At 32.3% G+C, this 17,212-nt stretch overlaps 2 protein-coding genes across 2 annotated transcripts in view; both read left to right on the forward strand.

Annotated features, from left to right (window-relative positions):
- The window catches only part of LOC114272986 (leucine-rich repeat receptor protein kinase HPCA1), a 41,293-nt gene extending 38,238 nt beyond the window's left edge, over positions 1–3,055 (forward strand). Inside the window, exon 19 of the mRNA XM_082868619.1 lies at positions 2,341–3,055. Within this exon, the coding sequence (XP_082724745.1) occupies positions 2,341–2,775 (435 nt within the window). The 3' untranslated portion in view covers positions 2,776–3,055. The remainder of the gene's footprint in view (positions 1–2,340) is intronic.
- A 2,592-nt stretch (positions 3,056–5,647) lies between these two features.
- On the forward strand, positions 5,648–7,462 carry LOC145790550 (leucine-rich repeat receptor protein kinase HPCA1-like). Its single transcript, XM_082868618.1, has 2 exons — positions 5,648–5,776; positions 6,831–7,462. The coding sequence occupies exons 1-2, from the start codon at positions 5,771–5,773 to the stop codon at positions 7,284–7,286; spliced, it is 462 nt and encodes a 153-aa protein (XP_082724744.1). The 5' UTR covers positions 5,648–5,770; the 3' UTR covers positions 7,287–7,462.
- The last annotated feature ends 9,750 nt before the right edge of the window (positions 7,463–17,212 follow it).

Consider the following 17,212-nt stretch of genomic DNA (forward strand, 5'->3'; position numbering starts at 1 on the left):
AAGCCCTTGGCTTGAAATTACATGTAATACATCAAAAGTAAAACGACAAAACTATGCCCGCCACTAGCCTCCCAGCTATGTCCTTGGAGGTGGCATGCTTCCTGCACCTGAAAATGATATTCCCATATAGGGTGAGCCACAGCCCAGTAGAAATACACTAAACCAACCATGGACAATGACTAAAACATTAGCAATTGATAGTTGGTCAACACTGATACAATCACATAAATTACATATTTATGTCAACGACTTACAAGTCCCAATTACTTTTCATTTTCCCTTTTTCAACAGATAAGCATGCTAGCTCTATCATTATTTCCACAGATATGTATAAAAACTATATCTCACATTCAGATAAGCATAAAAGCTATATCCACATTCTCAACAGATATGTATATCAACAATATCCACAGATAAGCATACAAGCTGTATCCACATTCTACAACAGATATGTATATCAACAATATCCACAGATAAGCATACAAGCTGTATCCACACTCTACAACAGATATGTATATCAACAATATCCACAGATAAGCATACAAGCTGTATCCACACTTCACAAAGATAAGCATATGAGCTCTATCTTCACTTCTCTAGACAAGCATATGAGCTCTGTCTACGGAGTACATCCCCTATCTCCTCCAAATACCTATCCGGTTTAGAGGTACATCCCCTATCTTCCCCTAAACCGCGGAGTACATCCCCTATCTCCTCCTCTACACATAACGTATATAAACACATTGGTTCTATATACAATCACACAATACAAACAATTAATGTATTCCAGCAACTGTCAAGTTCCATAACACATTCCATTGATTAGTTTCAGTTTGCCTAATCAACATACATTGTCTACAACAATCACGACTATCCTCCACCGATAGCCCAAAGCAGTTATTTCTAAACAGAAAATAAATGCACAAATGGATATTCAATCAACATTTCTTTTCCTCATTTCTCACCAATTAATTATCCCAATTAATTAAACAATGTAATTAGGCCATTTTCCATAATTACCATTTCAACCCTTAGGTCCCATTTTCTTCAATGATTCAGCAATCATTCCATTTTTTTCATGCTAAACATGCATCTAGGTTTATTATGAATAAAACCCCAACTTTTGTATAATTGCACAAAAGCCCCAAACTTTCACAAAATTACCAAACCAAGCCCAACATCTCAAAATACCAAAATTTAAAGACAAAACCCATAGAGAGGAGTAGGTTATCCCTACCTCGAAGTTTAAGCCAAAAAGGAGATGAAGGCCCGAAGATCAACTTGCTCCAAATCCCACCTTTTTCAGATTAAAACGAAGCTCTCAACACCCTCTATCTTTTTAACAAAGGCCCTAGGCTAGATTCACACTCTAGGGAGATGAAATCTTAGAGAGAGTGTAAGTTTAGAGAGAGAGGGGCTCGGATTTAGGTTTTGCTCAAAGAAAAGAGGTGAAAAAGTGATGTTTTAGACGCTGCTGTCCGCTGATATAAAACACGCTCGCTCGAGCGAAGGGTTGGTCGCTCGAGCGACCAGACACAGAAAACTCTCGCTCGAGCCAAGAAGTTCTCGATCGAGCGAAGAAAAACCCAGACCGCTCGAGCCACGAAAAGCTCGCTCGAGCCAGAAACTACAACTCTCAGGTCCAGAACCGGGGCAACACTACTCTCGCTCGAGCGACAACCTCCTCGCTCGAGCGAAGGACCAAAAATCTGGGCAGCAACACTAGGCTCCCAAGCACAACCAACCTGTAACAAACCTGCCCAACACATCCCATAACCCAATATACAAAGTAAAGAGGATGCAAACTAGGAAAGAAACAACTACCAACATTCACGGACACATGTCCGGATCACTGTACAACAAGGGTAGACTCGGGATCGCTATAAACCTAGTGCCTACTATCTACATAGCGTAGCCCTTGATTGGCTGGTAGCCCACTATCGAATTTGGAAATCCAGGGTGAAACCCATGGGTCTGAACTGTTTTTGGTCCAATAAATGTAATTGGTGGCTTTCTATTATTATTATTATTTAGTTAGAAATTAAATAAGTATTGATTTAGTTTCCAAATACTAATAGGATTCGTTTTCCTAATTCATTTTCGGGTTTTGGTCTATATTTAGTAGTCTTTTGACATTGTATTATTTAGTTTTCGAGTTATATTATTGAGAGTATTTTTTAGGCTAAAAAATGATGCACATAATTTTATCTTTGCTAAAAAGAAATCTTAAACAAATTTATGGAGTGGACAACTGAGGGATAATTGTTTTGAGTTCTTTGAAGATCCATGATATTGCTTAGTATTTTGGATTAAAAAGCAGAATTTTTTTTATTGGTGTAGGGCTACTTAGATCCTGAATATTGCATGACCCAGCAGTTGACTGTGAAGAGTGATGTTTATGGCTTTGGAGTGCTAATGATTGAGCTGATAACTGCGAAACAGCCGATCGAGAAAGACAAATACATTGTAAGTGAGGTGTGGCAGAAAATGGACAAGACAGAGGATCTATATGATCTTCATGAGATTCTTGATCCAAACATTTTGGGCACTGCAGTGAAAGGTTTAGAGAAATTTGTGGATTTGGCAATGAGGTGTGTCGAAGAAGAAGGAGCTGCAAGGCCTACAATGTGTGAGGTGGTAAAAGAGATTGAAAACATCAAGCAAATTGCCCCTAATACTGACTCGGTGTCCACTTCAGTTGGTTTTGAAGGGACTAGCAACTATCCTCATAGCAAAGAAAGCCTCATTATTTGTAGCAGGGCCTTGGCACGTTAAAGGTTGGTGCCCCAGCAAGTCTTATTAAGCATTTTCGTGTTAGAACATGTGAGCTTTTTGATGTTTGTACCATGTGGGAAGAATCAAACCACGTATTGTAATGAATTCTTGGCTTTTCTTTCTTTTGTCGGACAGTCTTAGGTGTGTTGCTTGTCTGGTAGACTATAAAGAAGTGAAGAGAAAAGTGAAACAAAATCAAAATATTGATGTACAAATTGTGTGTATATTAAGCTAAGTCCTCGTGATTTTTCTATAAATAAGCTACTATTTTCTGTTCTAAGCAATCATCCCTCAATTTTCTGTTGTATTGAGAAAAGAAAATGTGATTTACTGATTCATTTATGATGATATGCAACAATTAGTAGATTTCAAGAGAGGCTTGGATTCTCACCCATCTCCTTCTTGGTTTTAAGTTTCTTGGGAATGTTTGTTAGTTTGCATGATGACAATATTGCTGTTTCTTTCACACCATGGATATTATGTGTCCTTATTATAGAATTTTTTTGTTAGTTTGCAGGGAAATTCTATAATAATGGGTGTACATGTGCTCAAGTTACAACCTTGATGATATTTACTTGTAACTCGGTGTTGATTATGATTTAGTTATGATTCATTGTAGTATTAGTTATGATCTGTTGTGATTGTTATTTTGGTTACACCTTAAGTGATGTTTAGCTATGATTCACTGTGATGTTATTTACGACTTGGTTATGACACATTATGATGTTAATTATGACTCAACTATGACCTATTGTAATTTTACTTATGACCGAAGAGATTTTTAGTTATGCCTAAAAGGTGTTTGGTTATGAATTGTTAAATAATGACGGAAAATGATTTGATTATGATATTTTGTGATATCAACACCATAAGTGTTGTAACTCGCATATGATGCATTCCTTCTTGAGGTGTGTGTATTATAATGTTACCATTGTTGGCATGTTTATTATATTTATAAATAACATATCGTTGTAAATTATGTATCATAATTATAGATTAAGTTGGTAGGATGGGCACTAATTTATGAAGAGAGTTCAATTTCATGTTTGTGTTGCTCAACAAATTATACTTATCTTTTAATCTACTTCTGAATGTTTTCTACCTTTTCATTGTCCCACAAATACCCTTGTCAAGTTGATGAAATTATATATTAACTTGCATCCCCACCAACAGTTGCAGTCCTGCACCAATATTTCACTCAGTTGCTGCTATTACGATTCACAAATTGTAAAATCTGACTGAAAAATCAAATAGAGAAACTACCCCAATTAATTCCATTGTCTCATTTCTTGAATGTATGTGTGGTTATGGCGTGTTGGAATGCTTCAGAGGTTCCAATCAGATATGAAAAGTTAATCAGATGGAAGTGAAGTGAGCAACCATGGTGGAGGTTTGGTGAGTTGATGGTTGGTGTTACTGTCAATTTGAGTTGGCCTGTTATGATGGTTGCATTTTCTGTTTTTGCTGTTGGTAGAGAGAAACAAAAGGTGAGATGACAGAGAAGAGAGGCAGGAGAGGGAGAGGTCTAGAGAGAAAAAAATTACAATTCAGTCTTTTGACAAAATATTTAGAGATATATGAAAATGTTTAGAATTTTAATTATTAATATTGTTCAAAATTGAGATTGAGCTTCTGTCGAGGATTCATCATAAGAATGTTGTCAACGTTGTTGGTTATGAGTTCGTTGAAAAGAAAAAGAAAAAAGAGAAAATGTGTAAAAGTAGGTGAAATATAAGTGTATTTTATTTACATTTCACTTACCTTTTCTTTTCATTTTTCAATTACCTTTCCAAATTAATGAACCGAACACAACCTAAAGAAAAATCTTTCAGGTACTTCCATTCATTTCTGGGCTTTCTGTATCTAATCTAAACACTTTATTTATTGCCTTCCTTGGTCCCTATGGCATACTTTATGAGTAATAAATTGAATGGCTAGCATCTAGGGGAAGAAATGAAGACAATAAAACAATAGTGCAGAATATAGGTTTATTTGATTTAGCAATGTGCCAAAGGCGTCGGAAAATTAACTTGGAATAAGATTGTGTTGCTTCACTTGCCTCATGTAAACTTAACGCTTGAAATTTACATAGATGTGAGGGTTAATTACATTTTGAGTCAATTTTGTGTCATTTTGATTTCTAATTGTTTAAATTGTATCGATTTAGTTCCCAAGGTATCAAATGTGTTCCAATTTGGCCCCCATATGCAACTCCATCAATAGATGTCGTTATGATACACACATCACATTTAATAAGGACTAAAAGTGTAATTTTTTAAATGAATTTTCACAATTATGGTATAGGTCATATATTTTAGAAATTAAGAGTGTAATTTTTAAGTGAGTTTACACATTTATCCCTGACTTTAACGACGCCTATTGATGGAGTTAGGTTGGGGGGGGACAAATTGAAACACTTTTTATACATTGGGGGACTAAATTGACACAATTTAAATATTGAGGATCAAAATGATATAAACAACATACTTCGGGGACCAAAAATGTAATTATCACCCTCCAGAGAAAGGAATAATTATGGTATTATAGCAATAGTACCATGCCAAAATAGATAATGATTAGGGCCAAGGGCCTTGTTGTTGAAACCTCATCCTCTCTAGCCCTGTTGTTTCGAATTGAAAACTAATGGATATAGTATTTGTTTTGTCCCCCTACAAGATGAGCTATTGTTGGAACATAATTCAGTTTCTTAATTGAGAAAACAGGGATATGTGTAAGTGTGATCTCTTATGATAATGCAATGGATAATCTTTGCAGGGAAGTCAAGATTCTGTTGGAGGTCACCCCATGTGAAAGGGGTGATCCTCATGCTGTAGGCCAATTATTGTTCCAACTCCATGCAAGCAAAGGAGAGAGTCAAGGAAGGATGGCATGCAAAGACTTCCACCTGAGGTGAAGTGAAGGTCTAAGCTGGGTACTTCTCCCTTCTCTTCCCGTTGTAGCCATTGTTGACTCTCACCATTAAAGAAGGTAGAAAATGGTGGTGAGTTTGTCTCCTCTCCCTCACTCTCCTTGTGTATAAATACAGAAGAGAAGTGAAGAGCAGAGGCAAGCAGTGAGTGTGTGAAGAACAGTGTATACTCTGTGTGTTATCAGAGTGAGAGAGAGAGTAAGCTATATAACAGAGAGAGTGTGAGTTGAGTGTGTGATCTCCTCTTCTTAATATATAGTGTTATCGCTCCCGTGGACGTAGGTTGGATTGCCGAACCACGTTAAAATTCCTGTGTTATTGCTTGTTTGTGTTCCTGGTGTGCCCACAATCCCCAACAGATTCCAATTGGATTGGACAATGAGACTTTAGCATGGCGCTTGATTCAGCCAGAGGCTAGTTTGTACAGATTATCGCAGTCATAGAAAAAAATTCCCAATTATAAGAATATGCCAGATTATATGAGAAGTTGGTTAAGATTGGTGTATTCACAAAATTTTCCATTCATTATGTCAATAGCTAATTACATAGGCATAATGGAGCCCCAAGTAATGTTTTGAGGGAAAAAAAAAGTCCTGCAAGCATATGTGACTTTTTGGGAATCTGGTTGTTGCCTTTTTTTAATTTCATCGCCTATGAAAAGTTGGCGTATTTGATTTCGTTTGCCATGACGCGAGAGTGTCCATGACGCAAGAGTGTCACATATGGTTCCTTTGAGAAGGGTGTGGCCTAGAAAGCTAACTATTGAAAGAAGTTTATGTTTTTTTATTCTAGAAGATATTCTGATTTTGATTTCTAGTTCTGGCCCGTACAAACACACTCACATTCACACAATCTTCTGGTTTTGGCCCATACATACATGTACATACATGTACACATACACATAATCTTCTTTGACACGGTGTAATGTCGACACTACTGAACTCAAATGTTGGTGCATTTGCTTGTCTTGATAAAACAAAATATTTTCATGATTTTTGTACATCTCTTGTTTCTTGAAGTTATCTAATTCATGTCCTATGAAAGCTTTGAGTTCATTAGTTTATGCTACAATATTTCCTTTGATTTACACTTCCAAAAATTTGATTTTTTTTTTTCTTATATATAGGGATACATGGATCTTGAATATTACATGACCCAACAGTTGACCAAGAAGAGTGACATTTATAGCTTTGGAGTAGTACTGTTGGAGCTAGTGACTGCAAGAGCGTCGATAGAGCGGGGAAAACACATTGTGAGGGCGATGAAGGAGGCAATAGACAAGTCAAAAGATCCATATAACCTTCACGACATTCTTGGCCCGGCTTTGGACGCAACACTAGACGGCTTGGACAGGTATGTGAAATTAGCAATGAGTTGTGTCAAAGATCCAGGAACCGAGAGGCCTACAATGGGTGAGGTGGTGAGAGAGATCGAGAACATCATAAAATTGGCTAGTTTGAACCAAAACACTAAATCAGCAACAACTTTATCAAGTTATGAAGGAAGCATTCACAATCCCTATAGTAGTGAAGATTTCTTTGATTATAGTGCTGGTTTTTTACCTTTGGACATAGAGCGGTAGTAATCGAATTATTTTTATAGAAAATGATATACTCACAAGACGGTGGGATCTACATAAACAGTCTGGTTGAGTTGGAGAATTGTTTTAAGTACGGTTACTTTTAGTCAAACATATTTGTGTAGATCCTTTTGTGATCTTTGTATCATGTTCTCTCTATAATATAATTAAATTTTATCTAGGTTATGAATGTTACAGATCCATCATATGATTTTTTTTTTTTTTTTTTTTTCTCTCCTTGAAAGTGTGATTATTATTATTTTTTGTTGTTGTTTTGTTTTGATTATGTAAATTCATAAGAAAATATCAAAGAATCAAGTAAATTGACTGATTAAGCTTGACTAATAAATTGATGCTGTTGTTTGTTTTAAATTAAAAAATTTATTTGCTATTCTTTTTTAGTATTAATAACATGCTTTAGCTTGAACACAGTGACCAAGCATGATGCCCTTTGATGATAGGAATAAACTAGTGGATAGAAAAAGAGATCACGATGAAGTGATATTGAAAGAAAATATGGTAGTAGAATGAGTTGAGGTTCACAGGGCGGCCAAGGCAAGGCTGTCGCCTGCCGGTGAAGCAAAATTATTAGGTACTTAACCTAACTTTGATACAAAAAAAAAAAAAAGAAAAAGAATTATTTGTCTTTTCCATGAATGAGATAGAGACCATATATATATATATATAATAGATTCATGATACAATTTGGGAAACGATATAAATAAGAAAACGACATAAATAAATAAATAATACTAAACTAGTGATTGACACAATCACAGTTTATATACATAATACTAAAAATAAAAAATTTCTAAATATTCTAATTTCTATATTCAACACTCCCCCTCAAGCTGGTGTGAAGATCTTCAACAATCGCAGTTTGCCAATGGATGACTGGAAGAAGCCGGAAAAAACTCAACAGCTAATCTAAATAAATGCTACCGAACAAATCTAGTAGTCCACTAAATAAAAAAGTCCAAAAAGTGCTTAATACATCAGCACCACACCCTAGACAGGGAAAAAAAAACAAGGATTGAACTGCCCTAGAAGAGTTGTCAAAGCATCTATGGCCAGGAAACACTCTGGTTGGCGTCCAATAAGACCCTGGTCAACATCAGAGGCTGGAGTTAATGTCAGGAGATAGTTTATGGTCATGCCGAACCATTCTAGAAACTGGTCAGAGCTAATGTTGGAACAGTTTAAGGTTATGCTGGACTGTTGTAGGAACTGACCGGAATTAATGTCGGGATAGTTTATAGGGTCAATCCACAAAGTGAACTGGACGGTGTTGTTGGGCCTGTGGGACCCACCACGGGTCCTGTTTCGATAATCTGAACCGTTCAATATGTAGAGCTCGTTAAGTACTTTATCTTTATAAAAATCACATTGTTTGGATATCGATAACTACTTGATCGAAGCAGATTTTTGTCAACAATTTATTTTTATATTTACCGTTGACAGAAATCTGATCCAATCAAGTAGTTATCAATATCCGATCAACGTGATTTTTTACAAGCATAAAGTATTCGACGATTTCTACATATTGAACATTTATATTAGTATTTCTTGATAACATTTTGGATAAATTTTTTGGGTGTGTTGTATTGCTCTAAAAGTTTTACCACCTATCTTTATGAAGTTTAAAACTTCCTAGAATCCCAAATCAGACCCATTGCAAAATATATCCATGCTTTTCTTAAGGTAAAAAAAGAAGTAAAAAAAAAGAATAATTAGGTAGCATACAAGAGCAAATGAGGCTATTCCATGAAACCAACACATATTTGAAATTAGCAATTTATATCTTCTTCTTGTTCTTCTTTGTGTGTGTGTGTGTGTGTGTGTGTGTGTTAATGGGACTGGTCTCCCCTACATTAATAACTATCAAAATGAATGCAAATATATATATATGGAACAATGTCCAGATTAATTTATATCGGGTAACGTATTGTACCGAGTGGTGTATTATTTCTTATCATTAGTATGCAACGATTTGGTACCACTGCATTTTGATGTATGATTTTGAAAATTATCGATGTAAATATTATATATTTATCAAGTGTTTTGAATTTATAAATATCTTTTAAAAAAAATCAACATGCCTAAGTGGATCAATTACTTATTACATGATTTTATTAATTATTACAGAATATGCCACTATTACTTTTAGATAATGTCATTTTTACTATTCAATTGTTTGTAACACTTGATGGTACAACAATGCACACAAAAGTAATATGATTTGTAACATAATGTAATATTTACAAAATATCTATAAATTTTAGTACTCAACAATTTTTATACAATTTATTTTTTAAAAATTTACTTCACCTTATTATTTTTAAATTTTAACTATTTACATTTTTGAATACTAAAATTCACTAAATACTAATTATCCTAGTATACCAGTACTATTTAGAATTTGCTAGTACCGATATAGATCGTTATGTTTTAATTTGAAAAATTGAGCAACATAGAATGATCTCCTTTTTTGTACTGCTTTCTTTCTAGCATAGTATGTACTTATAAGCTTGTATGGTATGCAGGGCCGGCTCAACCACATGTGAGGTCTAAAGTGAAATATCAAACTGAGATATATTTTTTCTTAGGGGCAAGAACATATAAAAAATTAATACATAATTTTGTATAAAATGATGTGATTCAATGTGGATAGAAAATGATTCTTGTAATATTTTTTGTATGAATTGAATTTTTCTTTCAAAATATGTTAAGGTTTACGTATACACATGACCTTAGTTGTGTAAAAATACATTAAAATATAATAATAATAAGTATATATGATCACTTTTTTTGCCTTCATTTTTTATCGGAAAAAGTTAGTCACCCAGATTTATGGTTTCAGAATTTATCCAGAATCAATTTGTGTGGTAGAGATCAAATTGTTGAAGTGTGGGGTCCATGAATGAAAAGAATTTGAACTATTGATTATTATTTCTGAATAAATTCAGAGTAAAAAATTGTGGGTTTGTAGTCCCTGTCTTTTTGATCTGCTATATATGGCCTTTTTTTCTCCCATTCTTTTGAATGTAAAACTAGTGTCCCTTTCCTATTTTAGATTGGAAAAGCTACTGGTTATTGTGTCATTTTAATCCCTACAATTTCAATTAATTTGATTTTTATTCTGAATTTATGATTTTGTCTCAATTTAATCCAATTGGTTACAACGTTTAGTATTTTTTTATGAAAAATACACATAAGTGTCATGTGCCATATTTTTAAGGCAAAATTATAAACTTACTTAACTCAGTGAGCTAACTTTAACGAATTTAGTGATAATTGTTTTTAAAAAACACTAAAAATATTATCAATTGGACTAAATTGACTCAAAATCTAAAATTAAAAGTTAAAATCGAGTCAATTGAATGTATAAGAACCAAAATGACATAAGGAATAAAATATAGGAATCACCGACAGGAATTTGCCCTAGTTTAAATTAACTACATGAGACTTCACTTCAAAATTGGGCCTTCTTCAAACTCGGTACCTATAACTAGCTTAATTTGCCTTCCCCTTCAGCCGGCCCTAATGGTATGTACCCACCGGAACAAGTTGGTACAGTATGTTATTCACAACACTGGTTGGACATATTTCATTTGCAAATAATTTTTTAAGGTTGTGTGTGGATTTTGTGAAGGAAAAAAAATGAAAAATGTAGGGGAAAATGAGGTAGAAGTCTTTCTTCTTTTCTTTTTTTTTTTTTTGGTCGGATTAGAAAACAAGAAGAAGAGAGAAATGAGAAGAAAACGAATATATATATTTTCAAAAAGAAAAAAAAAACTATTTTTTGTTTAAGTTATCTATAAAAATTAGAAACATTTACTAATGAATCCTATATCCATAATTTATGGACCATTTAGTTCCATAAATATTTTTGTTAACTCATAAGTATTATCTCACACTAAAATCTTTCAAATGAAGCATACCCACATTTGGAAACATAATAAGACAATAGTGTACACATTAGAATGATTTTCCATTGTCACATGTTAAGAATGATAAATTTGAAAAAAGTTTAATAAGACAATAGTACACAAATGTCCTATTGTCACATTTTAAGAAAATGACACATTTGACAAAAGTAAGGCAATAGTACACGCATTAGAATGATATCTCATTGTCACATTTTAATAATGACACATTGGCAAAAGTTTAATAAAATAATAGTGCATAAATGTCCTATTTTCGCATTTTAAGAAGAATGACACATGTGATAAAAATTTAATAAAACAATAGTATACACATTAGAATACTGTCTCACATTGTAACTTTCATATTGTGACATTTTAATAGTACACAAATGAAGCATACCCAAATTTAATGAGACTTAATAGTCTACAAGAAAAATTATGAGACTTCTTGTATATAGTTTTCTAGAATGAGACTCCTGTATAAATTTTCCTAAAAATTATGTATAAATAGTTTTTTTTCTTGACAAATGTAACATTCGAAGATAACTTAAAAAGAAAAGGATAAAGGATTTATATAAAATAACTAACTATTTTTATTGAGTGACTTAACCATTCATGAATTAACAAATATTATTCACCCAAAAACAAAAATTAACCAATACTCCTGAATTGCTAGCAAGAAGCTTAATGAATTGTAAAAATGAGTCCAGAGTTGTAAATTAATTGGTCATGGCTTAATGAAATGAAGTTTGTAGATTATTTACTTTTTTTCCAAAATAAATTAGAATATAAATACTGAAAAAAATCTATACTTTCACTTTTCTCTTCTTTTTTTTTAATCCAACTTCTCTAAAATGTAAAGAAATCTCATTCAATCAGAGAAATTAGGTTCAACTCTTTACCCAAGTCCGATTCTAAGTTGTAGTGCTCTGATCCTACCTAAACAATTAATAATAAAATTTAAAATAAATAATTACCTATATAAAAAAATTACTAAATTTACCATAGTAGCTTAGTGGTGTGAGTCTTTATTCATTGCAATGAAAAAACATGTTTATGAGTTTAAATTTTCAATACATATACAAAAAATTTAAATGTTGGATTGATTGAGCAGGGTGTACTATCAAGCTTGCTAGCTCCAGTAAAAGCTAACCAATTTGGAGCATCATGTGGCAAAGACTAAACAACTATGTAAATGAGACTCATAACTGGCCATTGCCCAGGCCCTCTCAGGTTAGGGCTTAGACTTGGGCTCGAGTTTAAGCTTGGGCTTGGACTCGGACTTAGGCAAAGATTTCTAAGCCTAAACTTGACTCTATTTTTCAAAAATAAGTTCTACCAGTAAGCTGGTCAAATGCAACTGCTCACAAATTGGAATATCTATCATCAAGTATTATTTGAGTGGATTTTAGCATGCTTGCTTTTGTAGCTTCCACAAGAACATTATTATGGGTTAACACCAATTTTCTTCAATATCTATACTAATTCCATGGTTAAATAATGAATTTGAACTGTCTACTTGTTGGGTTCTATGAATAAATCCTTGAATTTGTTTTAGTAGCATCATGAGAATGACCCTTGTTTTCCTCATTGGTGTCTTATAAAATTTCACAAAATCTGCTTAGTGCAATTGAAATAATCTCCATTATACATTGGCCCGTTTGGTAGAGCTGTGAGAAAGTGATTATAGTTTATAGCTTATAGCTTATGACTATGAACATAAACTGATTTTTGACTTATAAATTAAGCTTTTCCTCCCCACTCAAAGAATAAATTGATTTTTGACTTACAAAAAGCTATAAACTGTATTGTTAAGCTGAACCAAACACATCAAAATAGTTTAAATTAAGCTAAAAGTTGAAATAAGCTGGAAATAAGCCCTTCCAAACGGGGCCATTATTGTAATGGAGTTTTCATTTTACCATTTAATTTATAATAGTTGTGAAAAAGATTAAAAGAAATATTCTAAAAATCAAATGTGTTGATTAGATTTGTTTTGGGAGTGACTCATTCTAATATAAATTTATACCATACATCTTATTTTTTAAAATACTTTTTCAAAAATATATGTATAGTTTCTTGTTAAAAACTTCCAATTTTGAGTCAAAAAAATTTATTTATTGACAATGTTAGTATTTTTGACAAGAGAGACATTTAGAACATTTTAAGTAAATTGTCTTAACCTAGTCTCATTACAAAATGGAACTCCAACAGAATAAGTAACACAATAGACATATGGTCTCATACTTTCTTGAGCAACTGCATTCAGAGAGTTTTGAACGTAAAATAAATCAATTCCAAAAAATAAAGTGTATTGGTAAAATGATCAATTCTTAGTTGTGTTTGGTTGGGGGATTTGGAGAGAAATTTGGAAAGGAAAAGGAAAAAAGTGTGTGAAATGTAGGTATATTTTATTCATATTTCACCTACCTTTTCTATTTTTCTTTTCAAATCTCTTCTCAAATTCTCCAACCAAACACAGCATTAAGGTCCGACAAAAGCTAACTCGTATATCATGGACTAGGCTTAAGCTAAGGTTTTGGAAATTGGTCCTGCCCAATCTAGCAGACTGGTTTTACAAAAAAATTATTCAATGTTTCTGGAATACATCTATGTGGTGCTCTAATTTGATAATCATTTGTCTAAAATGATAACGTCCATCACTTTTGTGTTGATGTTTTAAATATGGGTTGAATTTTTCTCAAATTTAAATTTGAATTTGAGAGAACTGTTTAGACCCATGAGGTATGTCTTGTTTCAATTATCAGAACCGTTTATTTTATAAGGTATCACTCATGAAAAGGATTAGATTGATTCAATAATCGTAATACATTTCATTTTATCACATTTGTCTCCAAAATAATAAACAATAAATGTATTTTTTTTAAATAGACTACTTATTTTTTTAGAAGCAAACACGATAAAATGAAAATGTTATAATTATCGAATTAATTTAATTTTTTTCAAGAATGACATATATGAAGGACTTACATAATTAAACGATTCAAATTATCGAAATAGAACTTGCGATAGACTCCAGAAATTTTCGAAATTTAATAACTAAATTTAAGAGAAGACCTGCCACTAAAAAATTATGAGAGCATTGTTGAAAAATGCCTAATGAATTTTTTATTTTCCATTCCACTAAAAGAAAGAAATTTGAAGTGGGGTGACCCCTTCACTAGCTTGGATGGGTTGGTGAAAAATGGAGACGCATCGTCATTGGGCAACACGCAAGCGTGCCCTTCGGTTTCGACAAGTGAATTAAATTTTGTGGAAATTGATATGTGGTTGTCAAAAGTAGCGTTACATCAAAGGTAAATGTTAATAAGTGCGTCTTACGCATCTAATCTATCTATATATATTATATAAAGAAAATGAAATTTTTAATCCACAAATCTTGTGAGAATTTTAATATTTTAATCTTAATTTTTTAATTTTTTGATTAAAAATAAATAAAAAATCTCAGCATTAATTGACTTTTCTTTTTCCAACCCGCAAGTTTTTTTTACTTCTCTCATACCTACTACTGCACCATTTTCAACTTCTCCCATACATTATGGTTAGTGATGAGATTGTTAAATTATTTTTATAAAAAAATCTAAAAATTAATTTGTATATTAAAAAAATGTTTAAGACAAATATAAATTTTAATTAAAAAATAAAAGGTTGTCATTGCGAAAAAAAAATTGCATTGTGCATTTCATTAAAATCTAAAAAAAATAATTTTTATATTAAAAAATATCTAAAATAAATATAAATTCTTATTAAAAAATAACAAGTTGCAATTGCGAAAAAAAAGAAAAAATTACACCATAAAAAATAATTTGTATATTACAAAAATATCTAAAACAAATACAAATTCTAATTAAAAAATAACAAGTTGTAATTGCGAAAAAACAATTACACTATGCATTTCATATATAATGATCAAAAAATTTGCCAAGTATTTGTGTAAAGACTTAACACGTGTCCACTTTAAATTATCAAGTGAATATAGATGAAATCAAAAAATTCAGTTTTAATGGCTAACAAATATTGAAGCCCGACTATGAAGCCTAATAACTATTAATTAATAGCATTCAACAATTGAAAGGTCTCAAACCATATCTCTTTGTCTTCTCAAATATTCATTTTTTTTTTTTTTGGTTCATGCATTCATTCTAATATTGATAGAGAATTGGACGCGTGGAAGAGTGAAAGGCATTAAAATTATATATTGAGTTATGTAATTGTTGTGATGCAAAAATAAAAATTGTCTTCCTCTTCTACAGCGATTTATCTGGTTATACCTCCAATTAAAACGTCAGATGTGCTTCTATATCATCATTGAATGGAGTTATTCTAGCGATCCCAAATAATCAACTAAATTTTCTACCAAATCTCTCACATGGGTGTGGGACCCACACACATGTGGGTCTTGTGGATCCCACACCCATGTGAGAGGTTTGGTAGAAAATTTGGTAGATTACTGGGAGTGCATAGTGTCACGACCCAACCCTAGAGGTTTAGGGCTGGAATCGCAACTTACTAATTAATTTTGATTTTAACAAATTAAATGGCGCAGACAAAGACAGAATGGAAGTAAGAAAAATAACTACACAAAAAATTTACTTCATTAATCATTCTATTGCTAAGAAAATACATCCGTAGGGCCTTTACTATTTTATTATGTGGTGACAGAATTTTAGAAAAAGAAAAAGAAAAGAAAAACAAAATGTAACAGGTCGGCATTAAATTCCGTGCGGGTCCCACTACGAGGTTATAGTTCTTCTTTATATCTCAACAGCTAAAAGGGGTAACAACTATAACCACGCAACAAAGTGAGAAATATTATGCCAAGAGTATAGGGAACACAAAATAACTATGGATAGTTATTTAAGCTAAAACATTAACATAACTTAATTTGAATAAAAAAATTATTTAAGTGACAGAAACTGAAATATAGAAACTATGTAAATAAATAACCATAACCACGGTATAGAACAGAACAGAGGTCACTAGAGTGATAGTCAGAACATAGGTCAATAGATTCACAACAAACAGAGAGTTAGAAGGTGACCAATCAGAAGCCTATGGTTTATTTAAGTCCCCCAAGGCATGGGACTCTCGTGGTGGTATTTATAGAATAATTATTAACATTTAAACAAACATATCCATGGGTTTCAATAAATAGAGTTCAGAAAATAATTAACGTAATTAAAGTATTAATATAATTTATAAAACACAAATGTTGTGATAACTCAAAACATACGGAAAATATATTATAGTGACTCAAAGTATAATATAACTCATCTTAATATTAACCCTTTACCCTTACTTTTCCGTTCACGAAAACACCCTTCTTTACGGACTGATTACCCTTATTGTATTTCCTCCTCCTTGCCCAAGCCCCATTTATTGGGCGCTAGTGCATCACCCTTGGATCAAACTGGCCACGTGGTCATGCGACGTGGTAGTCCCTCAATCCAAGCTTGTCACCTTATCCTTTTTCTTTTCTTTTTTTTGTTGTTTTTTTGTTTTTGTTTTTGTTTTTGTTTTTGTTTTTTTTTTTTTTTTGAGCTTATCCATTTAAGCTTCTCTACATGAGCTTATCCATTTTAAGCTTATCTACAACTATTTGTTGAATTTGACATTGACCCTAGTTAATAGAATAATTTCACAATAACTCTAGAATAATTTCACAATAACTCTAGAATAATTGCATAATAACTCATAATGTAAATTAAATTACACTTTATAGCATACCATCATAGAATTAATTATTTTATGTTACTATTACTACCACTATTATTATTATTATTATTATTATTATTATTATTATTATTATTATTATTATTATTATCATGATTGGTTGTGGTGTCAATTAAATATTTTGGATGTCACATTTCTCCCCTCCTAAATAGAAGTTTGTCTTCAAATTTGACGTACCTTGGTTTTCAAAGAGGTGCAGGTATTTGGCTCGCATTTGACTTTCAATTTCCCATGTCGCTTCTTTGACTC

Source organism: Camellia sinensis, chromosome 5 (genome assembly GCF_055761805.1).
Source record: "Camellia sinensis isolate YWXY chromosome 5, ASM5576180v1, whole genome shotgun sequence".
In the NCBI taxonomy this organism is placed as follows: Eukaryota; Viridiplantae; Streptophyta; class Magnoliopsida; order Ericales; family Theaceae; genus Camellia; species Camellia sinensis.